General features: G+C 46.0%; 1 protein-coding gene across 14 annotated transcripts in view; it reads right to left on the bottom strand.

Moving 5' to 3' along the window:
* Window positions 1–23818, bottom strand: part of AAK1 (AP2 associated kinase 1) — an 84215-nt gene that overhangs the window by 36712 nt on the left and 23685 nt on the right. For all 14 annotated transcript variants that reach the window (XM_075601321.1, XM_075601318.1, XM_075601319.1 and 11 more), the window contains exons 5-9: window positions 16650–16771; window positions 14445–14526; window positions 13793–13925; window positions 8538–8641; window positions 7194–7273 (exon numbers count right to left, since the gene is read on the bottom strand). In XM_075601321.1, coding sequence (XP_075457436.1) covers window positions 7194–7273; window positions 8538–8641; window positions 13793–13925; window positions 14445–14526; window positions 16650–16771 — 521 coding nt within the window. The remainder of the gene's footprint in view (window positions 1–7193; window positions 7274–8537; window positions 8642–13792; window positions 13926–14444; window positions 14527–16649; window positions 16772–23818) is intronic.

The following is a 23818-nucleotide window of genomic DNA, read 5'->3' on the forward strand; positions in this document are numbered from 1 at the left end:
CAAATAACAAAAAAGTGTCATATGGTATTGTCCTTAATTAACAGTAACACTGATTTTGTTATTTATTTACTCACCCGAGGTTGTGGAATACAGTGTGTGGGTCAGACCACCAAGTCTCTCAAGACTAGGATTATGGAACATGTACAGTTGATAAGGAACAATAATTTAATTAATCCATGGTAATAAACAAATTTACATTTATGGGGATTGAACATATCCCACCTTCCATCTGAGGGGGTGATAGAATCAATGTTAGATCATCGCAAGGCTTATTGGAGACTAGCTGAGAGACCCGGCGTTGCCCGGGATGTAAATGCGTAATAGGTAGTATTATTTATAAATCGTGGAACAATAGGTGACTGTTTGTTGTAAAGGTTGGATAATAATATTGAAAAGAAAGATGGAAGAAAATGTAATACGATGTTGTATAAAAATGGTTTATTGTAACCACACCACAGTACAATGTATATTTTGGTGCTATAAGTGATGTAAAAATGTGAGGCGTGTGTCCTGCTAGGGTGTGAGGCGGCGGGTGGCGCGTGGGTTGTGAGTGCTGTCTGCGAGTGGGTGTCCTGCTAGGGTGTGAGGCGGCGGGTGGTGCGTGGGTTGTGAGTGCTGTCTGTGAGTGGGGGTACTGCTAGGGTGTGAGGCGGCGGGTGGCGCGTGGGTTGTGAGTGCTGTCTGTGAGTGGGGGTCCTGCTAGGGTGTGAGGCGGCGGGTGGCGCGTGGGTTGTGAGTGCTGTCTGTGAGTGGGGGTCCTGCTAGGGTGTGAGGCGGCGGGTGGGCGTGGGTTGTGAGTGCTGTCTGTGAGTGGGGGTCCTGCTAGGGTGTGAGGCGGTGGGTCAGTGATGTCGGTGCGTAGGGGCGGGAGGCAGCAGGTATGTGTCGAGTGTGGCGGGTGTCTGTTGAGTGCGTGCAGCGGCTGTGAGGCGGTGGGTGAAAGGCAGAGGCGGCCGGAGTAAGGGCGGGTGAAAGGCAGAGGCAGGGGTGGGGAGGCGGTAAGGCGGGCAGGAAGGCGAAGGGGGGAAGGGTTAGAGGAGGGGGGGGAAGGGTTAGAGGAGGGGGGGGCAGGGTTAGAGGAGGGGGGGGGCAGGGGTGGAAGTGTGGGAGGGGGTGGGAGGGGAAAGGGGTGGAGGGGAAAAACGGGTGATGGGGAGGGGGGTGGAGGGGAGGGGAAAAAGGGGTGGAGGGGAGGGGGGTGGAGGGGAGGTGGTGGGAAGGGGGAGAAGGGGGGATGTGGTGGGAAGGGGGAGGAGGGGGAAGGTGGTGGAGGGGGGATGTGGTGGCAAGGGGGAGGAGGGGGGAGGTGGTGGGGAGGGGGGATGTGGTGGCAAGGGGGAGGAGGGGGGAGGTGGTGGCAAGGGGGAGGAGGGGGGAGGTGGTGGGAAGGGGGAGGAGAGGGTGGTAAGGGGGAGGAGGGGGGAGGTGGTGGGAAGGGGGAGGAGGGGGGAGGCGGTGGTAAGGGGGGGGAGGCGGTGGTAAGGGGGGGGGGAGGTGGTGGGAAGGGGGAGGAGGGGGGAGGTGGTGGTAAGGGGGAGATGGGGGGAGGCGGTGGTAAGGGGGGGGGGGGAGGTAGTGGGAAGAGGGGAGGCGGTGGGAAGGGGAGGGGAGGCGGTGGGAAGGGGGGGAAGCGGTGGGAAGGGGGGGGGTGGAGGGGAGGTGAAGGGGGGGGGGTGGAGGTGAGGTGAAGGGTGGGAGGTGAAGAGGGGGGGGGGGGTGGAGGGGAGGTGAAGGGGGGGTGGAGGGGAGGAAGGGAGGAGAAGTGGAGTGAGGGGAGGTGAAGGGGGGTGGAGGGGAGGTGAAGGGGGGTGGAAGGGAGGTGAAGGCCGCTCACTCACCCATCCGGCAGGTCCCACGTGGATCTGAGTGGGAGGCAGCGTGTTGTGGCCGCTCCCCCGCTGTGTCCCGGGCGCCGCCATCTTGGGTACTCGGCGCCGCAAGGCAGCCTGCCTGGCCACTGGCTGCTCCCCCGCCGGGGAAGGGGTGAGTTGTAGCGCCGGGGAGGGGGGGGCATGTATATGTGTGGGGGGGGAGAGGTGGGAGATATAGAAGGGGGGTCTCGCACGGCCGCTGACACTGGGTGGGGGGGGGGCGCTGAAGGGGTAATAATAGTGTGTGTGTGTCCCGGTGTGTGTGTGTGTCGCGGACTGTAGCGGCGCCGGGGGAGGGGGGGGGGGCAGGGTGAAAGCGCGGGAGACACGGGGAGAGGAGGAGGTGCGCGCGAGTGAGCCCCGCTAATGTAGGTAACACCCCCCCTATACGCGTGTGTGTGTGTGTGTGTGTGTGTGTGTGTGTGTGTGTCCGTCCCTGTGTGTCCTTTGGCCCGTCACTCCGCCTCAGGCCAATGAGAGGTGTGCGGGGGCGGGCGGGCCAAGGGACCAGTGAGATTTCCCCTAGGGACGCAGACATACAGTGCTTTCAGAAATATATAGTAGATATAGATATCTATCTATCTATATATATATGTAAATACAACTGTATGCTCATCTGCATGTCTTAGGCAGGTCTGCAACCCCGCCTTTCCCCATTATCACCCAGCACACAACACTTCCACTGCAGCAAGGGATTCTGGGAAATGACATGCAAATGAGCACACAGTGCCACTTTTTGCCTCAAAAAACATTGGCTGTGCTCAAAGCTGTGACCATGCAGCAAGCTTAAGCCTATAGAGAACCATGTTAAAAATGGTTTTTGAGGCAAAAAGTGGCACTGTGTGCTCATTTGCATGTCATTTCCCAGAATCCCTTGCTGCAGTGGAAGTGATGTGTGATAATGGGGAAAGGCGGGGTTGCAGACCTGCCTAAGATATGCAGATGAGCATACAGTTGTATATTTGCTTTGGAGGGTTTTTGTCACTTTTTTTACTCACCATAACTTAACTCAGTATTATATATATATATATATATATATATATATATATATATATATATATATATATAGATAGATAGAGAGAGAGAGAGAGAGAGAGAGAGAGAGAGAGAGAGAGAGAGAGAGAGAGAGAGAGAGAGAGAGAGAGAGAGAGAGAGATCTATATGTATAGTTGCATATTTACATAGTAGATGAGGTTGAAAAAAGACGTACGTCCATCAAGTTCAACCTATGCTAAATTTAGACAACAGATCCTATATCTATATTTACTTATTGATCCAGAGAAAGGCAAACAAAAAACCACAGAGTCATATCATCCAATGATATCTCACAAGGGGAAAAATAAATTCCTTCCTGACTCCAAGAATTGGCAATCAGATTAATCCCTGGATCAACATCCTTCCCATTTTTACTTATTTGGTATTACCCAGTATATCTTTCCTATCTAAAAAGATGTCCAACCTTTTTTTGAACAAATCTATTGTATTTGCCATCACAGTCTCCATGGGTAATGAATTCCACATTTTAACTGCCCTTACTGTAAAGAACCATTTCCTTTGTTGCTGGTGAAATCTCCTTTCCTCCAACCTTAAGGGATGGCCCCAAGTCCTTTGTACTGCCCTTGGGATGAATAGTTCTTTTGAAAGCTCCTTGTATTGTCCCCGAATATATTTGTATATAGTTATCATATCCCGTTTTAGATGCCTCTTTTCTAATGTAAATAAATCTAATTTAGCTAGCCTCTCCTCATAAGTTAGATTGTCCATCCCCTTTATTAATTTGGTAGCTCTTCTCTGCACTCTCTCTAGTTCTATAATGTCTTTTTTTAAGATTGGTGCCCAAAATTGTACTCCAAATTCAAGGTGTGGTCTTACTAATGCTTTGTAAAAGGGCATAATTATGTTTACTTCCCTTCCATCCATTGCCCGTTTGATGTAAGATAAGATCTTGTTTGCCTTTGCAGCTACTGCATGACTTTGGGCACTATTGCTAAGCCTGCTGTCTACAAGCACTCCTAAATCCTTCTCCATCAAGGATTCCCCCAATTTATCCCCATTTAATTTGTTATTCACCTTTTTATTCTTGCATCCCAAATGCATAACCTTACATTTATCTGTATTAAATCTCATCTGCCATTTACCTGCCCAGGTTTCCAGTCTCTCCAAGTCCTTCTGGGGAGAAATTACATCCTGCTCTGATTCTATTACCTTACACAATTTAGTATCATCAGCAAAGATGGAGACTTTGCTCTCGATACTAACCTCAAGGTCATTAATAAACAAGTTAAAAAGCAAGGGTCCTATTACCGATCCGAGGTATTCCACTCACGACTTTAGCCCAACCTGAAAAAGTTCCATTTATGACAACCCTCTGTTGTCTGTCCTTAACCAGTTTTCAATTCAGGTGCATATATTATTACTGAGTCCAATTGTCTTTATTTTGTACACCAACCTCGTGTGAAACAGTATCAAAAGCCTTTGCAAAATCTAAGTAGACCACATCAACTGCATTACCCTGGTCTATATTCCTACTTACCTCCTCAAAGAAACAAATAAGGTTAGTTTGGCATGATTTATCCTTCATAAATCCATGCTGACTATTACTAATAATTTTGTTTTCCATTAGGTATTCCAGAATATTATCCCGTATTAAACCTTCAAGAAGTTTCCCCACTATTGAAGTCAGGCTCACAGGTCTGTAATTTCCTGGCTGTGATCTAGCTCCCTTTTTAAATATAGGCACCACATCTGCTTTACGCCAATCTTGTGGTACTGAGACTGTGGAAATGGAGTCTTTGAATATAAAATGTCATGGTTTGGCTATTACTGAGCTTAACTCCTTGAGAACTCTTGGCTGTATGCCATCGGGGCCAGGTGCCTTATTTAATTAAATTTTTTCAAGTCGCTTATGAACTTCTTCCTCACTTAACCAATTGTTCATTAATATGGAGGTTGTGGCTTCCTCCTGCCGGACTACTATTGAACTTGATTCTTCCCTGGTAAGCACAGAGGCAAAGAATTTGTTTAATACCTCAGCTTTTTCCTTATCTCCAATAATCTGCCTACCCATCTCACACTGAAAGGGTCCTATATTTTCTTTTCTTGTTTTTTTGTTATTAAGGTACTTAAAGAACTTTTTAGGGTTGACCTTACTTTCTATTGCAATCCTTTTTACATTATCCATTTTTGCTAATTTGATTGCCCTTTTGCAATTTTTGTTACATTCCTTATAATTCTGATACGATGTCTCCGTCCCTTCTGACTTAAAGAATCTAAACGCCTGCCTCTTCTTCTCCATTTCCTCCCCTACCTGTTTATTTAGCCACATTGGTTTTGACTTATTTCTTTTATACTTATTACCCAAGGGTATACACTGATAAGCAGTGGTCGACAAATCACCAAAAAATCTACTCGCCACCTAGTACCACACGTGTGCTGCTTGGGTGCGTCGCTCTCTCTCGCTCTCTGCGCGTCGCTCTCTCTCTGCGCGTCGCTCTCTCTCTGCGCGTCGCTCTCTCTCTGCGCGTCGCTCTCTCTCTGCGCGTCGCTCTCTCTGCGCGTCGCTCTCTCTGCGCGTCGCTCTCTCTGCGCGTCGCTCTCTCTCTGCGCGTCGCTCTCTCTCTGCGCGTCGCTCTCTCTCTCTGAGCGTCGCTCTCTCTCTCTGAGCGTCGCTCTCTCTCTCTCTGCGCGTCGCTCTCTCTCTCTCTGCGCGTCGCTCTCTCTCTCTCTGCGCGTCGCTCTCTCTCTGCGCGTCGCTCTCTCTCTGCGCGTCGCTCTCTCTCTGCGCGTCGCTCTCTCTCTGCGCGTCGCTCTCTCTCTGCGCGTCGCTCTCTCTCTCTCTCTGCGCGTCGCTCTCTCTCTCTGCGCGTCGCTCTCTCTGCGCGTCGCTCTCTCTCTCTGCGTGTCGCTCTCTCTCTCACCCACTCTCTGTCTCACACTCTGGACATCTTACTTACCCTATATATCTTAACTGCCCTATACTACACCAAAATAACCTATACTACTTACTTCCAGATCTGACTCAAGCTTCACACAGGAGACATCGGAATCCCGCCGAACCCAGAAGACAGGTAAGAAACACCTCACCTCCAACATGTAACATTGCGGGAATGAGGTACCTGGACTGTGGATCAGGTAAGATCACACACACACACACACACACACACACACGTAACAAGGACTAATTGTAGTATAATGTAATACAATAAATAAACTTATGTCAAAAACGAAAGTTGTTCTTACTAGGAATTTATTTGATTTGATTTTTTTAAAGTGGGGCGGGGTTGGGGGCGGGACTAGGGCAGGGGCGGGACTAGGTGGCGAGTACATTTTTGGGCGATTTGTCGACCACTGTATGTATGTATGTATGTATGTATGTATATATATATTTTTAAATTCTTCGAGTGTGGTTGTCAGTTTAATAAAGTTGTATACAGGCATACCCTGGTTTAAGGACACTCACTTTAAGTACACTCGCGAGTAAGGACATATCGCCCAATGGGCAAACGGCAGCTCGCGCATGCGCCTGTCAGCACGTCCTGAACAGCAATACCAGCTCCCTACCTGTACCGAAGCTGTGCACAAGCGGGGAGACTATAGAGCCTGTTACAAATGTGTTATTTACATCAGTTATGCACGTATATGACGATTGCAGTAAAGTACATGCATCGATAAGTGGTGAAAAGGTAGTGCTTCACTTTAAGTACATTTTCGCTTTACATACATGCTCCGGTCCCATTGCGTACGTTAATGCGGGGTATGCCTGTACATTTTTACAAATGATGCATGACGACGCATTATGCCAGCGTATGATGTCATTATGCATGAGACTATAAATGTGTTCCATTAATGTTTATTACTCCTTGATAAAGCGTTTGAGTGCGAAACGCACAGGTGGTTCTTTTGTGCCTCCTTTTTTAACCTTGGCTTAATAAAACAGATGTTCACATCTATTGGAGTTCATCTCTCGAGTTTTCCTGCTCTGTAGTGCACCGCGTTTGCAATTTTTACTACTAACCAACACGTATTTGATATCACTACACAATAATTCTCTCTCTTACAGATCTTCCCTTCTCTGACCCTGCTTATATCGCACCTTTAATATTTTGCTAAATACTCGCTCTCTACGCTCTGCTCAGAACGGTCTTCTTGCTACCCCGTGTCACTGCAGCTCTCTCACACCAACATCCCTTCTCAGGTGCTGCACCCTATTTCTGAAAATCCTATGGCTACTATGAAAAAGCAAAATCAAAGGCGATATATTAACCCCCTCCCCTGACAGAGCGGCCAAGGAAGGGGTTAAGTGATGAGACGCTGGACTATTACCTGGTTTTTGGTTGGGTCTTCTTGGCTGCAGCCTCCCCTGCTTTCACGGGCTCAGGGAGCCTGGCAGGAATCACAGAGTCCTGGCGGAACAAGGTAACATTGGACAATGTTTGCAAATGCTAAATACACAACACACAGCGTTTCCATCCAGTCACTTGGGAGCTTGTGATGAGAGACAGAGCTGCGCCGTGATTCAACGTATGCAGAAAATACACACCCACACCACACACACGCACACTATTTATACGCACGCTATTTACTGTAGTCACGCGCCTGGGTGCTCGGAACGACAGAAATAGTGCAAAAAGGGATTAATTAGAACAACCTTTCTATCTCTGCAGGGACCTCTCAAGAAATTAAGACACATGAACAAGTCCTTCTTTAACCCTGTGAGCACCAGAGTCCCTGTGGCACATTGCGATCAGAACACTCCACCTGATCGCACCGATAACCGATTGGTCAGTGTTTAGAGCTCACAGGAGCGCAGAGCGTCAGATCACCTAAAAATAGCAAGAAGTCTTGGGCACTTAAGGGTTTAAAGAAATCCCAGGGGAGTCTCGACCATCTACCTAGAGAAAGGTCCAAGCAGAGCCCGAGACGTTGATGTTATAATACATTCTTTTTTGCACCATTTCTGAGTTCCTGCTATTCAGGAGATAGATCTAGATATACAAATAAATGGCTAGAATCCTCTCTCTCAACCTTTAGGACCTTTCTTAAAACACAACTCTTTAACGAAGCATATGGGTAGCTCCGCAGGCTGATACTTTACATCTCATATGCACTGACCGTGGCCCCTTGCAGATGCACTGACCGTGGCCCCTTGCAGACGCACTGACCGTGGCCCCTTGCAGATGCACTGACCGTGGCCCCTTGCAGACGCACTGACCGTGGCCCCTTGCAGACGCACTGACCACAACACCCCCTTCTAGTAAACACCCACAACTTACAATGTAAGCTGGGACTCCTTTTCCTAATGTCTACTTTTGTGTTATAGCGCTTATTCCCATTATGGCACTGCTGTAAAGAGGTGATAAGGACCAGTCAGTACCATCATGGCTCAGCCACCCAGACACTTACATGCATGTTCTGCACAGGGCACTCTCTCCCAATCAGACACTTACATGCATGTTCTGCACAGGGCACTCTCTCCCACCCAGACACTTACATGCATGTTCTGCACAGGGCACTCTCTCCCACCCAGACACTTACATGCATGTTCTGCACAGGGCACTCTCTCCCACCCAGACACTTACATGCATGTTCTGCACAGGGCACTCTCTCCCACCCAGACACTTACATGCATGTTCTGCACAGGGCACTCTCTCCCACCCAGACACTTACATGCATGTTCTGCACAGGGCACTCTCTCTTCACCTGCTTGAATGAGAAATAAGACACCTGGTATATATCTGGTCTCTTGTCTGGATCAGGTTCAAGCATATACCCTACACATGAAAAGAAAAATGCAGAGTGTTCACATACACACGAGCAATACATGTACTGTGTGTGTGTGTGTGTGTGTGTGTGTGTGTGTGTGTGTGTGTGTGTGTATATATATATACATACACACACACACACACACACACACACACACACACACACACACACACACACACACACACACACGTTAATATGTACATTCATATATTCACACAAACTTATATCTATCATCTCTTATCTTCAGCCTCTGTCTGAACGCTGGGTGAAGGCCTGCCCAATGATCTTCCAGGTACTGCGGTTACAAGCCACTCTTCTCCATGTTGCTCTAACACATTTTCTGGTTCCACCCTCTCATCTTACTTTTGGTCGTCATCTTTGTCTTTAAATTCCCTTTCGAATCCACTCCAATACCATCCTTGTGCAACAGTATTAATTTCTTCTTGCAATAGGTCTGGCCCACTGCCATTTTACATTTCTTACCCCTTGTGATGTCACAGACTTTTGTTTGCTTTCGGACTCATTCATTCATCCATTTTCCTGTCTCTACAGGTAATACCCAGCATGCATCTCTCCATACTCCTTTGAATTGTCTGAAGCTCCTGAATTATCTTCACATTTAAGCTCCAAGTTTCACATCCATACGGGAGCACGGGCAGAGCACACTAGACCGAAAACTTTTACTCTTGAGGCACAGTGGAAGGCTCCCTTGAAATATTGTCTTGTTTCTTCCAAATGCCCTCTATCCCATCTTCATTCTCCTATTGAGTTTATTCAAAGAGCTCCCATTCATGGTTACTTGCCGCACAAGGTAGACATGGCCTCTGACTTCTTCCAGCATTATTCTGTTTATTTTGATCCTTTCAGAGTTGAAACATTTGTTGAACATCACTTTGGTCTTGCTGTGATTCATATGGAGGGCCACTTTCTTCCTTGCTTCGGCGACTTCTCCAATTTGTTACTGGAGGTCTTCTGGGCTTGAGACAAAAATAATGTAATCTGAAAATCGTAGGCGACTCAAATATTCACCATTGATTTTGATTTCTTTTTCTTCCCAATTAAATGTCTTAAACAATTCAAGTGTTGCTGTGAAAAGCTTTGGTGACAGGGTGTCTCCCTGCCGCACTCCCTTGCTGATCGTATTATCATGTAACCTAATAGACGAGGCGCCGCTCTCATAAATGTTCCTTAGAATATCAATGTACACTTCTTGAACACGGCTTTCTTAATGCTTTTAAAAATGCAGTGGTTTAGACAGAATCAAATGCTTTTTTGGAATCTACAAATCCTAAATGGAGTGGTAGGTCGATCATATTCATTACTTCGGGAAATCACTTCTTATACGACTTGGCTGTGGTCCATTGTGTTGTAGCCAGTGCAAAATCCCACTTGTTCTCTAGGGATACAGTTGATACACAATGGACCATATTAGTCGTACAAGAAGTGTTTTCCCGAAGTAATGAATACGATCTACCACTCCGTTTAGGATTTGTCGATTGACAAAAAACATTTGATTCTGTCTACAGCTCAGTGATCCTAGATGCAATAGGAAGACAAAATTCTGAAGAAGCGCACATTGATATTATAAAGAAAATGTACGCGATAAGGATCAGCAAGGGGGATGCGGCAGGGAGACACCATGTCCCCAAAAGCTTTTCACAGCAACACGTGTAGAATTGTTCAAGACAGATTGGGAAGAAAAAGGAACCAAAATCAACAGTGAATATTTCAATCAACTACGATTTGCAGACAATATTGTTATTTTTGCCACGTGTCCGGAAGACCTCCAGCAACAAACTGGAGAGATTGTCGAAGTAAGAATGTGGGCCTCCGTATGAATCTCAGCAAGACCAAAGTAATGTTCAACAAATGGGTCAAGTCTGCAAAGATTGAATTCAATGGAATAGAACTAGAAGTCGAAGGCTAGGTCTACCTAGAAAGGCAAATAATGGATGGGAACCGTTTGAATAAAATCCATAGGAGAATGAAGATGGAATGGAGCGCATTAAGGAAGAAACAAGACCGCATTTCAAGAGAACCTTCCACTGTGCCTCAAGAAGAAAGTTTTCGATCAGTGTATCCGGCCCGTGCTCACATATGGATGTGAAACTTTGAACCTAAATACAAAGATAATTCAGAAGCTTCAGACAATGCAAAGAAGTATTGAGAGACGTATGCTGGCTATTACCCAAAGGGAGGGGAAAAAGAATGAATTGGTTCGAAACCAAAATTAAAGTCTGTGACATCATCACAAAGGTGAAGATATTAAAATAATCAAAGAAATTACCATCGCTGGACAAAGATGGTACTCGACTGGATTTCAAAAGAGATTAAAAGACCAAGGCTACAACCAAAAGTAATATATGAGGATAAAATCAGAACATTTGCTCGAGCAACGTGAAGGAGAGGCTTGGAATCGCAGTACCTGAAGATCATTGGGGAGACCTTCATCCCGCAGTTGATTGATAAGAGCTGAAAAAGATAATATACGTGTATAAAATTTTTTTTTTTTTTTAAAAATCCAGTTTGCCCTAGAATGATCAATTATCACTTTCATTGTACATAGCAGTCTGAAAGCTTTCCAGTGATAAACTGAAATTCACAACCCGTATAATGGGTTAAAGTGTTTTTGTATGTAACACCTCGTCTTTCATACCATATAGGCTTCAAAATCTAATTTTACAGCCAATGCCCCAGAATGAACTACAAATGCTGTTAATTTGATAATTAAGAGCCTTAGGCCGAGCTTATAGGGGCGGCGGAAACTACGTGCGCGCGCTTGCACAATTCAGTACTTGGCTATAGTACTTAGCCATGTGCCTGAGCGCCTGTCGGCGTTGACGTGCAAGAGTTTTGAGAAGACGATACATTTTGTCTTCTCAGGCGGCTGCTGCGTGACAGCGTCTTGTGAGCTGGTTCAGCTAATGAGGGTGTAGCAGCTTCGCGACACGTCCGCCACGCCCCGCATTGCCGCCCCGATCTCCTGCAGCCAAGTGCACAGATCGCTGGGGCTGCAGGAGTGCGCGCGGCCGCGCAGGTAGTATAAGCTCTGCCTTAGCTAGGAATGCTGCACATTTCTTAGGAAATTCACAGTGGCAGCCATATTTTAAAAAAGCCCCGAAAAAATAATTTAGCACAAAAGGTTAAAATTCCCTTAAAAAAAAAAAAAAAAAAAAAGTCAAGAAAAAGGAGGGGCTGTTCATTTTAAAGATGAAAGTAGCAGATAACCTGATCTGTAGGTGAGAAAAAAAATTGTACATCTGAAATATGTTGCAGAACAAGATTCTGAAAAACGGTGATGAGACTAAGGGGTACAGAGTTTCACAATTTAAAAAAAATAAAACAATGATCACACCCATAGTAACACTCCTTTTTTTTTTTTAGTTACAAACTGGAAATCCCAATTTCTTTTTAATGAGGTGTTCATTTTAGAAAACTTTTTTTTACAGCATAAATATTGCTTAAATTCTTCCCAATGTACAGTTACAGGGCGGAGGGGATTTAAATAGTGCACATGACTACTTTTTTGAAGCCAGTTTGAACGCTGGTCACAAGGATGACTTCCTGCAAGATGCAGGAGATTAACTCCCAGCAGTAGTAGGACTTCTGCATACAAGCAGTAGTTTGCACTGATCAACGGGTTTTAACTAGATCTTTAGATGAATCTCTTTTTATACTTTGCAACGCCATTATAAAAATCTGATGCTCCGTTCAGGAGATACAAGTGTTTGAAATATTAAGTGTCTGGGAGGTTAAAATGAAGCTCTCCTCAGAGTTCATGTTACCCGAGCAATCATTTTCAACCGGGGTTTCCGCAGCTGCCAGGAGGGGAGAGCGCGTAAGGAGGGGGGGAAGAAAGGGAGAGGGCGTAAGGGGGGGGGGGGAGAGCGCGTAAGGAGGGGGGGAAGAAAGGGAGAGGGCGTAAGGGGGGGGGAGAGCGCGCTAGGGGGGGAGCGAAAGGGGGGGAGGGAGCGAGCGGGAGGGGGAGGAAGGGAGCGAGCATAAGGGGTGGGGAGGGAGCAAGCGTAAGGGGGGCAGAGAGCGAGCGAGAGCGTAAGGGGGGGAGGGAGCATAAAGAGGGGAGGAAAAGAGAAAGATGGACGAACAGGGTAATAGAGGAATGCGGGGTGGGTGGAGTGGGGAGAAGAGGTGGAGATGGAGGGAGGAGAGGGTTGGGGTTCACCAGAATTTCAATCTGGTTTCTAGGGTTCCTTATAAAAAAATAAAATTAAAAAAAAATTAAAAAAATTAAAAAGAAAGTTGAAAACCACTGCGCTAGAGATTAGGAAAACCAAGGTTAACACACACACAAAAAAAAAAAAATTTAAACTGCAGGACATGTCCAGGGGGTGAGATGACTCATATTTCTTTCATTATTGATCGAAAATGGTAAAACTATCCCTGAAAACTGAAAAACACAGATAAAGCCAGATGTAAGCTCTTCGAGGCAGGAACGTCTTTTACTAATGTTTGTCTGAAGCACTTTTTCCCATTACATTTTGGGAAGCAAGAACTGTACTTTTAAGTGAAAGGACTGAGGTAGACAAGATGTGTCATGGCAGCCATCTTGGAAAGAGTTCTCTCTCTGAAAAGGTACAGTTTAAAGCTAGACACTACACATTTTGCCTCGTGGGCGACATCACGTTGTCATGGCTATCGCAGAGATAAGGAAAAGCCGGATAGAAGGTAAGATGCATCTACAAAGGCACGGCGCTCTCCCTCTGCAATCAGTTTAACACCGTGCTTATAATTGCGGAGCGCGTACGACGCCGCCAAAACAAAATTAATGTTTTCAATTGTGCGTGCACGTAGTGTGCGCGCAACCGACGCGTCCAAGCAGGCAAATTGAGCAGGGATCTGAAATTGTTCCTGCCGCGCGACGGCCGAATCATATGAGCGCTTCAGCCAATGAGGGTGCACCCCTCACGTGACGTCATGGCCACACCTTAGCAATGCCGTGCAGGTTTTGCGCGAATGACGTCACGAGGTCGCTCGCACAGCCGTAGCAACTATTATCGAGGCCTAACTGTTGTGGGGAAGAGCGCCGGGCTTCTGTAAGCGTGGGGCTCAGTGCGATAGCACCGCCATCACGCCGGCCCCGACTGGCGCTATACAAATAAAGATTGCGGATTTAAAACACAAAGACACTGGACACCTACGGATGAGGCAGTGCATGTCGTGGGAATACCGCGAGTTGTCCGGGATGGTGAAATTCCCATCGCAAATGGAGACCTGACTCTCTCCAAAGGGCAGGGTGAAGAAGCAGAGTTTGTATAGCAAGCAGCCCAGCGCCTGCAAAAAGAGAGAGAGAGCGTGGGTCAGGGTGGGAAGCCTCCCAAATAGAAATATACAGAGGGAAGTGTATTATTTTTTATGATGTTAATATCCAGTCCCTCCTTGCTATTTATTTAATATTTTAAATATTTCCCCGACATTAATTTGATTCTAGAGATTGATTTCATTTTCCTGCTGGTCAGGACATTAAAATGTCCGACGGGCTGCTCATTTTCCCTCCAAGACACAAGTACAACAGTTACTTTAATGGATATTGTATCTTTCTAAGGAAGTCGGTTACACTGACACGATGTTAAAAAATATATATAATAATATTGCCCCACTACTTTGATCTGCCCCTTTAAGTGTTTGGAGATCACCGTTTAAAATCACTTGGAGACATTTCTGACCATTCTGGAAGCAAAGCCGTTTAACCCCTTGCGTGTCAGAGGGGCTGTCAACACGTCGCTGCGCTGACACTCAAAGGGTAAAGGGGACAGGATCACGGAGGCGAGTGCAGATTTGAGCATTACCAACCCATATATCCGCCTTGGCGGTGATCACTTTGCCGCTGTATAGATTCACCATCTCAGGGGAGCGGTAAGAAAGCGTTGTGTACCTGAAAGCAGAGCACAGGGGAAAGTGGGACAATGGGGGGGTTTTTTTATGATAGAAAATACAGCATCTCTGCCACATTATATCATATAATCACAGGTCCTCACGCACATACAGTACTTCAAAAGCTAATGAAGTGTTCCCAAAAATATTCAGCACCATGATATATAGATATACACATATACACACACAAACACACACACACACACACAAACTGTGTGTGTAGTGTATATTAAGCAGAAGACAGGGGTGCCCAATGCTACATCAAATTGACAAAACATATATGGTAATGAGTATAAAGTTTAAATACTTGAATAATAGTAATTACTTGGTTTTTTAGTTAAACCCTTTGGCCAAAGTGTTGTAAGCCTGCATACCAACGTCAAGGTAAACCATAAATGCAGGTCCTACCCTACACTGTGAACCCTTCCTGTTACCTCTGTATGAGGTGAAGCAACTGCTGTGAGTCCTGTCCATTCAGCAAGTTGCCAGAACCTCCCAAGTTAAATTGTGTGCATATGGGCGCACGTGCATACGTATGGGTGTGCGCGCGTGCATACGCATGGGTGTGCGCGCGTGCATACGCATGGGTGTGCGCGCGTGCATACGCATGGGTGTGCGCGCGTGCATACGCATGGGTGTGCGCGCGTGCATACGCATGGGTGTGCGCGCGTGCATACGCATGGGTGTGCGCGCGTGCATACGCATGGGTGTGCGCGCGTGCATACGCATGGGTGTGCGCGCGTGCATACGCATGGGTGTGCGCGCGTGCATACGCATGGGTGTGCGCGCGTGCATACGCATGGGTGTGCGCGCGTGCATACGCATGGGTGTGCGCGCGTGCATACGCATGGGTGTGCGCGCGTGCATACGCATGGGTGTGCGCGCGTGCATACGCATGGGTGTGCGCGCGGGCATACGCATGGGTGTGCGCGCGTGCATACGCATGGGTGTGCGCGCGTGCATACGTGCGTGTAGCACGCAGGAGAAACCACGATGTGCAGGAAAATGAAGCAGAGAACGGTATCTGGCCTCCCCTACAGGATACTGCACTCAGCAGGACTAGCACAGTACAGAGACAGCTGGTGATGTTACACAGTACAGAGACAGCTGGTGATGTTACACAGTACAGAGACAGCTGGTGATGTTACACAGTACAGAGACAGCTGGTGATGTTACACAGTACAGAGACAGCTGGTGATGTTACACAGTACAGAGACAGCTGGTGATGTTACACAGTACAGAGACAGCTGGTGATGTTACACAGTACAGAGACAGCTGGTGATGTTACACAGTACAGAGACAGCTGGTGATGTTACACAGTACAGAGACAGCTGGTGATGTTACACAGTACAGAGACAGCTGGTGATGTTACACAGTACAGAGACAGCTGGTGATGTTACACAGTACAGAGACAGCTGGTGATGTTACACAGTACAGAGACAGCTGGTGATGTTACACAGTACAGAGACAGCTGGTGATGTTACACAGTACCAGCTGTGTCTGGCTGCAGCTAGAAGCCTCTCCAAAGCTTTATGAAAAATTATTATACTTAGAACTAAAAAGCATTTGTGATCTCCTTAACCCCTTCATGGCTAGAAAGACCTACAAAATATTAAATGCCTTAAGAACAGTCTTTTTCAAAGCCAAAAATACGGCTTAAAAAAAAATAAAAAAATTCCCGCAAGCTTGGAAAATGGAATTATTCACTTTATCATTTGATTTTTTTAAACCGTTTATATATATATATATATATATATATATATATATATATATATATACATATACATACACACATATAAAAAAGGGAATATCCCGCCTTTAACTGTTGATCAAAAACGGTAAATATATCCCTGCGCACTGAAAAATAAAGAAAGCCAAATTAGACTGTAAGCTCTTCAGGGCAGGATTGCCTTTTATGAATGTTTCATTTTGTCTGAAGCACTTATTCCCACTAGGTCTCATATTACTTTGTGACGTGTATTACTGCTGTGAAGCCCTACTGTATGTACATGAATCGTGCTGTACAACTAAAGATATACATATACTGTGAATGACTAAGAAGCGACACAGCACACGCAAATTATTATCGATCAGCGGATTTTCTTTTCTCAGGCTGACACGTACTTTTTAATCTCATCCTCCACGGCGGTGACGCCCTCGGTTTGCGGGTTTTGGCATTTATTCGTGGCGCTTCCGAAGTCGCACAGAACATAATGACCGCGATCGTGTAAAAGGATATTCTCAACCTGTAGAAAGTCACAGATAAAAAAATTATTTAAAAAAAAAAAGAAGCTGATTAACAGTAAATTACTCAAAATGCCCACTTTTTACTACTGATCATTGTTCTGCCCTATATATATATATATCTGGCTAATGATGGCAGTGAAGAGATTAAAACCAAACAACAATGAGGGGAAAAGTGAAGGTAATATAAAATCAGTGTATCTTTGTCCCACGCAGTCCAGAGTGCAAGCAATGTGTAGTAAGGATTCCACCCCAGAAGTGGCTGCCCGTGTTCCCCATGTGTTCTGTCAGCAAAGCTGCACCATATATCAACCACCTCCTTGAACTACTTTGCTAGACTCTTTACATTTTAAAAAGAGATCGAGCTGAAATATGGCATTTTTAGCTTTTAACTTTGTGGGTTTCATTCTCTCTGGCAAATTAGAAGATAATTGAAGTGGTTAAACAGATGCTACTACAGGGGAATGGTTACCATTTACAAGCCAGGCGTATCAGCACTTTTTTTGTCACTATCCCTGTGTCACTAACACAGTTTCACTTATTTTTAAAGTGCATTTGTTTTGTTTTTAAAACATTTTATTGAACTTTTCACTTTTGTATACATATTTAAATGCTTAGTGTTCTGTATTAGAAGTAGTACATTCACAATCATGTTTGAAGGGACATCATTCATTGTTGATGATAGATGTAGCCCAGCTCCCCCGCTCACCTCCGTGGCGGGTATGGAAGGCTGAAGGGCGATCGGATTGCCGGAGCCACTCGGAGTACCCGGTGGCAGGGGGCCGCCATCTTAAGGAGCTCGCGGATGCGCATAGGAGTCCGTGCGCTTGCGCAGTAGTCAGGATGTGGTGGCCATCTTAGGAACGGCTCTGCAAGGGACTACATGTCCCAGGAGCCTCCGCGAGTAGGGAGAATGGTTTGGCGCGAAACAGAGACTGCAAGGGAGAAGGTAGTGTCCGGGTGTCTGTGGCTCCCGGACTAGGCCAGACTCCCCCACAGGTCCCAGTTAGGCCCAGAGCCACAGTAGTATTGTGTCATAGGGAAAGCCCCCCGCCCAGATAGGGATACTTCCCTTAATATTGTATAGTGAGGGTGTGGCACCGTCAGACAGACGCCACGCGGTAAGCTGTGGCATGCGGTCTGGGATCAGACCACAGGCACCTATTGACTTTAAGGGAAACACTCCAGCTGGAGCTCTCTTAAGACATGGACACCTACGGTAAAGAGAGAGGAGTTGGCAGACCCAGCGTCGTGGGATCACGTTGTGGTTCTGCTGATCCAGGATCTCCCATCTACCATGTTCTGGCCTGAGACCAGGAAGGTACCCATGTGCACCAAAGACTTTACACAGTGGTAGCACTACTCCATACACACTCTTTGGGTGGGCATTGCTTTGTGGACACCAGGGTGGTTAGGTGCCCAGGGCACCCGCAGTACTTTGTGTGAACCCCACCGAGGGTGGTGACATTGTGTCGGGTCATTGCTCTGTGGGGAGATTGTGTGTGTGTGTGTGGGGGGGGGGGGGTGTTATCAGTGTGCTAGTAAACCATTAAATTATACCTGCGTGTGTGTGTGTGTGTGTTAATATCACTGTATTGGTTCCTGTGAGGGGTTATCCCGCTGCGCTGGGATCCCTCCCAGGTGGAGGCCCCTGTACTGAGAAGGCGAGGGCTCACCACAGACTCCCAGCGGCAGAGGCTTAGGCCGTCTCTGAGCCACAGGTAAAGTCAGCACACGCAGTTCCCATTGTCATAGGGAAAGGGGCTACATACATAAAACATGTACACAGTCTCTGGTGCCATTTCTAGCTTCCCAAACTAATGACATTGACACTCTCCTTTCTGCATTTGTTTTTCATGAACCCAATGGACTATATTGTCTTGTCCTTCAAAGAAGATTTGTGATCATATGGGAAATGGTCCTAAGCCAAATTGTAATGAAAGAATTGAGTGAATTGGTACGGCTAGCTTGCTGGGATTCATTTTAAGACCAATGCCTCACATGTGGAGACCTAAACCTTGTTATAAATCCAAAACCTTTATAAAAAATAAAAAAAAAGTTCAAAGGCCCCTAACCACAACTGCTCCATACCTTTGGGATCATCTCCCAGCAAGTTTTGTATTACACAAGCGGAGATGAGATTAGATTTAGTAGACATTTTCCATATATAATGTTTTTACCATCTGCTCCTTCTTAAGTCAGCATGAGGACAACGTCATCTCCATATTTAGAATGCTGTACAAGTTAGACCCAATCACTCTAAGGCTGGGGCCAAGGTACTGCAGACCGTGCGGAGGCGTCCGCACGCTGAGCGAACAGACTGCCTTAAGGTAGTGTTCAACGTCCACGTGGGCGCGTCCGCGTGGAAGAGGGAGGGGGCTCAATCAGCTAAACTGATTTCTCAGCATCTCAGACAGGTCATGTGAGCGATTCGCCCAATGAGGGCGAACCAGCTCCGTGACGTCCCTAGGAACGCCCCCCACGGCCCGTCCACCCTGGCCAGGGAAAGCACTTGCTTTCCCACAGCCTCCGCACGCCTCAGCGCCGGCGAAGGCACCATGGCCCTGGCCTTACAGAGGCCCCCCGCTATCCCTCCACAACAATTAAACAGATTGCTGGGGAAGAGCGCGGGGCCTCTGTAACATTTTTACCTTCTCCAGTGGCATCTCCTCAAGCTGGGTCCCGTCATCATGGCTCCGCGAAGTCAAATGGCGTTGTGTTACCATGACAACAGCACGTCGCAACGCCATGCAGCATCATATTGCCATGAAAAAGCAACGCCATTTGACGTCGCGGAGCAATGATGCCGGGATGCTGAGGAGATCACGCCAGAGAAGGTAAGAGCCAAGCCCTGCAAACATCCCAGCTGGCCATATTCACCATCAACATTATCATGAATATAGCAATATCAATATGGGGCACTCCAGCAGATTATCTGTGTGTCTCCCCACATCTCCTCAGTCTATTATGTCACGGAGTTTCCCCCCTTAGTATTTTTTAACATCTACCCATGAGGTCTGATCAACATTTTTGTACATCAATCTTTGTGTGTCCGTGGAAAGCGTATTTTTGTACGAGTCTCCGTTTTAAGGAAATGTACCTCCTGCCGTTTCTAAATCTTGGAGAGAATTGAGCCAATCCATCCTCCGTATAAAACACATTTGGCATTGCCAATGTTTGAATGGAGGCTCAATCTCTTTGATCCATTAATAAAATAGTTTTTAATGCCGCCAGAAATGCTCTCAACTATTTTTGGGACTTTAGCGCAGCCCCCCACCCAAGTATTGTAGACCCCCAGAATACAGTAGCAGCTTGTAGATTTGCAGAGAAATTCAACTTGCTTATTTTCCTTATGATATTTAGTACTTTAGACCTTCGGGTACTCCCATAAATTATGTGTCATATCTGCCTTTAAGTAGTCGCATTCTAAGCTATTCAAACTAAGACCCATATTAAATCTAATTGATGGTGTGATGTATGGTTTATACAACACATATTGGAGTTGTGCAGAAAAAGAAGCTCTTACTCTGTGTTGAAACCTCATCAGAACCATTTCCTCAGATGTGTGTGAATTTTACTACCCACGATTTGATCCCACTTTTGCTTGTTATTTGGTCCACTTCCATGAAGCGGTTTGTTTTAAGCATAGGTGAGAAGCAGGGGGTCTCTGGAGCAAAACCACGTTCATTTCAACTCTGTGGACCACCTGCTTCCCTGCAAAAGGTGCCCTTGTCACCAACCCTTGCAAGGGAAACAACCTGGAGTTCTAAATCTCCTGTGGCACGCGGGTCAACATGAAACCGCAACGTTATATATATCGCTGCTTCCCATTGGCCAGTGTGCAGTGTGAGATTTAAGAACCAAGAAGTACCGGCAACACGTTCGGAGTAAAGATCTCGGAAATCAGGAGGTCCACGGAGCAGGGGGAAAAAAATAAAAAAACAACTTTCAACTCCGGAGACCCCATATCTCATACTTACTTATAAAAAATGGGAGGGGGATATTTCAATTCTAATGCTCCTTTAAAAGAAGAAAAAGTGATTGTAAAATGTCTCTGTTTTGTAGATAAACATCATATAAACCTTTATTACAAACGGTTAGATTAGTTTTGCTTGGCGGGTTTACTTTTGTTCAACTGGTTTACACTTTCATCAAAGCTAGACACAGTACAACTACTTTCATTAACACCCTCCCAGCTATGTGCAAAGGGATTGGGATTTATATAAATCGCAGAGCGACGGGCGTCTCTTACAATCAAATCTGAGATGGTCTGGCATCTGCATACTTCTGGAACTCAAATGTGCTGATCCTCCGGTCTTAATGCATTCCTCCGGATAGTGCTAATTAGAGCAATGTTTATGTCTGATGGGGCAGTGCCATTCACATTTATAATTAGAAAGGACTTGGCTAATGACGACGACGACTGTCTTTGCAATTAAACCAGCAAACAACGAAGCCCCAATTCACATCCAATATGACAAATGATGTAGCTCATTTCTAGATGTTTTTCTTCTCATAAGTATGGGTTCAACCTTTTGGCCAAAACAGATCAAGCCTGCAACCATGTCAAGGTGTGCCCTCCCAGCCGGTTACTACACTACCAAGTCATATGGTGTCCTTTGTACTTCCTGCACCTACTTCATAGATAAAACAATGACATGGTCTATAGAATGGGATGTGTGACATGCATGCTGTGCCTAAGAGGTTACACATTAGCTATGGTCCAGATCCACGAAAGAGCGTATTTGAATTGGAGTAAAGCCGTGTTAAAGCTTAGCTTACCTTTTGTAGATCTGGGACATACATACACACACATACATAGTGTGTATATATATATATATGTATGCACACACACACACAATATATATTATAATATATAAATATATATATATATCTATCCCAAGCTTGTGGCTGCAGCAAAGGTTATCATCACCTTTCTCCTGGGGGAAAGAAATCTCTCAATGACGACTTAAATTACCAGTGTGTACTTGGACCTGCTGATTAAATAGTGGTGGGTAGGGTGAGCTAAAACTAAGAGGGGCCACGTAACTACAAAAACCCAATATTACCAAACCCACACTATTATACAGTGATCTACTTCCCCACGCCAGCCCCATGACTTGTGTAGGGATTTGTAAGAGCGTGCATGTGAGGGGTCCGGTGGGCAGGACTGGGTGTGGCCGGAAAGGCATCTGCTGCATTGTACAACCACCCAAACTGCTCTCTTATCAGAACAGAGAGTGCTATCAGTGTTGTACAGGGAGAGGGCGGCAGCATTGCCAGGACTGGGAGAAGCAGCATGTGTTTAACAAACCCTGACGAGATCTGGGGGACAATGTCACAATGGTCTTACTCAGACCGGCCGAGAACTTTCCATGGTCCCAAGAATGAAGTCTTTCCCTGAGCTCCGGTGGATGAGTGGGGAGTTGAGTGGTTGCACACAGGGTGTTGAGGGGGGTGGGGAGGGGGGTAAGAAAAGATTGGCAAGCCGTTCCCAGGATGGCTGTCCCCCTGTCTTGTCGACGACCCTGGTCTTACTTATTTGTATCTATGTAAACATGAATATGTTTCACTTTTCTCTCAGTCCGCTAGATTCAAGCTTAATCTGCTTCTTCTGCTTATCTCAATGGCTTAAGCAAAGTATGGGCACTTACTGTGCCCATCTTCTACAGATTCTAAGTTTACATAACAATTAGGGACACCTATTTCTACAAGATTGATGCTAAAAGCAGAGGCGTAGAGACAATTGCGAAAATAAATCTATTTGGTCAGTCAATACAATAATAATAATTTTTTTTTTAAAGTGGCACTCTTAGGTTAAAAATTAGAAAGTATGGGTACTCTTTATCTCTAATATCATCCCACTTTAACCACTAATTTATCGATTTGATCAATGATGGCCTCAAACTACAAAAAGCAAATCAAAAAGAGCAATTTATCGGGGCTTTGAGGACTAAGTATGATCAGCAAAAGATATTATCTTTATATCTATAAAGATTATATATAAATAAATCAAAATCAAAAGAAAGCCTAAGCATTAGTTTAGGAATCAAGAAAATGGAGAGTGTAAGGCCTCGGCCATGTTCCTTGCTTGCTGGCGGTAGCGCGCCGACGCACACTCCCGCTCAGCACTGAGCCCCTACAGCCGCAATTAGAGAGGCTTTAGTAGGGACTCACCTGTGCTTCCACGCGCTTGCGGAAGCGCAGGTCTTAGGGGAATTTAAAATTCGCTTGACGGCGAGACAGGCCGGTCACATGAGCGGTTCGCCCAATGAGGGCGAACCAGCTCCGTGACGTCACTGGCCCACCCCCAGCCAGTGACGCGCCCGCCCCCTGACGGCCTGCTGCGAGCGCTTGCGGTAAGCAACCGCAAGGCCAGGGAAAGCACCCGCTTTCCCTGAGCCTCAGCGCGCCTCAGCACGCCAGCGGTAAGCGTGTCCGAGGCCTAACAGAGCACTACTAAAAGGCATCCAAACTTGAAAAAAAGGTAGGGCAACGCATGTGAATGTGCTCACAAACGATATTCTTTATTGGAGAATATATATATACACACACACACACATACATACATACACATTTTTTTAAGGTATTAAGTCAGTGACCTCAAACATCACTTTTGTACTAGGAGGGACTGTGTCTTTAAGTGATTACATCTGTCAAAGTTTTTTGAGGGGGTTGGTGGTTTGCAGATTTAACATTTCTAATCTTGAGATACTGAGCTCCAAAAAGTGGGTGCTTTGGATGGCTATAAATAGCTGTAACCGGGCTAAAGGAGTAGCTCAGTGGTAGTGCCACGGTATTTGAAGTGGGTGAACAACATTTGAATTCCAGTGTCAGGCCACAATCACCAAGATTAGATTGTAAGCTCTACGGGACAAGGAATCATTGTGCCATAAAATTACTATGTACAGCGCTACTTCCACTGCCAGCTCTATTATCAAATATCATTATTAGGACCATAGAAGCAAAATAAAAAAGGTAAACTAAATCAACAACTGGTCCATGTTCAGAAATGTGTGAAAAGGGAGCAGAAAAGTTGCACGACTTCC

This window comes from Ascaphus truei, chromosome 5 (genome assembly GCF_040206685.1).
Source record: "Ascaphus truei isolate aAscTru1 chromosome 5, aAscTru1.hap1, whole genome shotgun sequence".
In the NCBI taxonomy this organism is placed as follows: domain Eukaryota; kingdom Metazoa; phylum Chordata; class Amphibia; order Anura; family Ascaphidae; genus Ascaphus; species Ascaphus truei.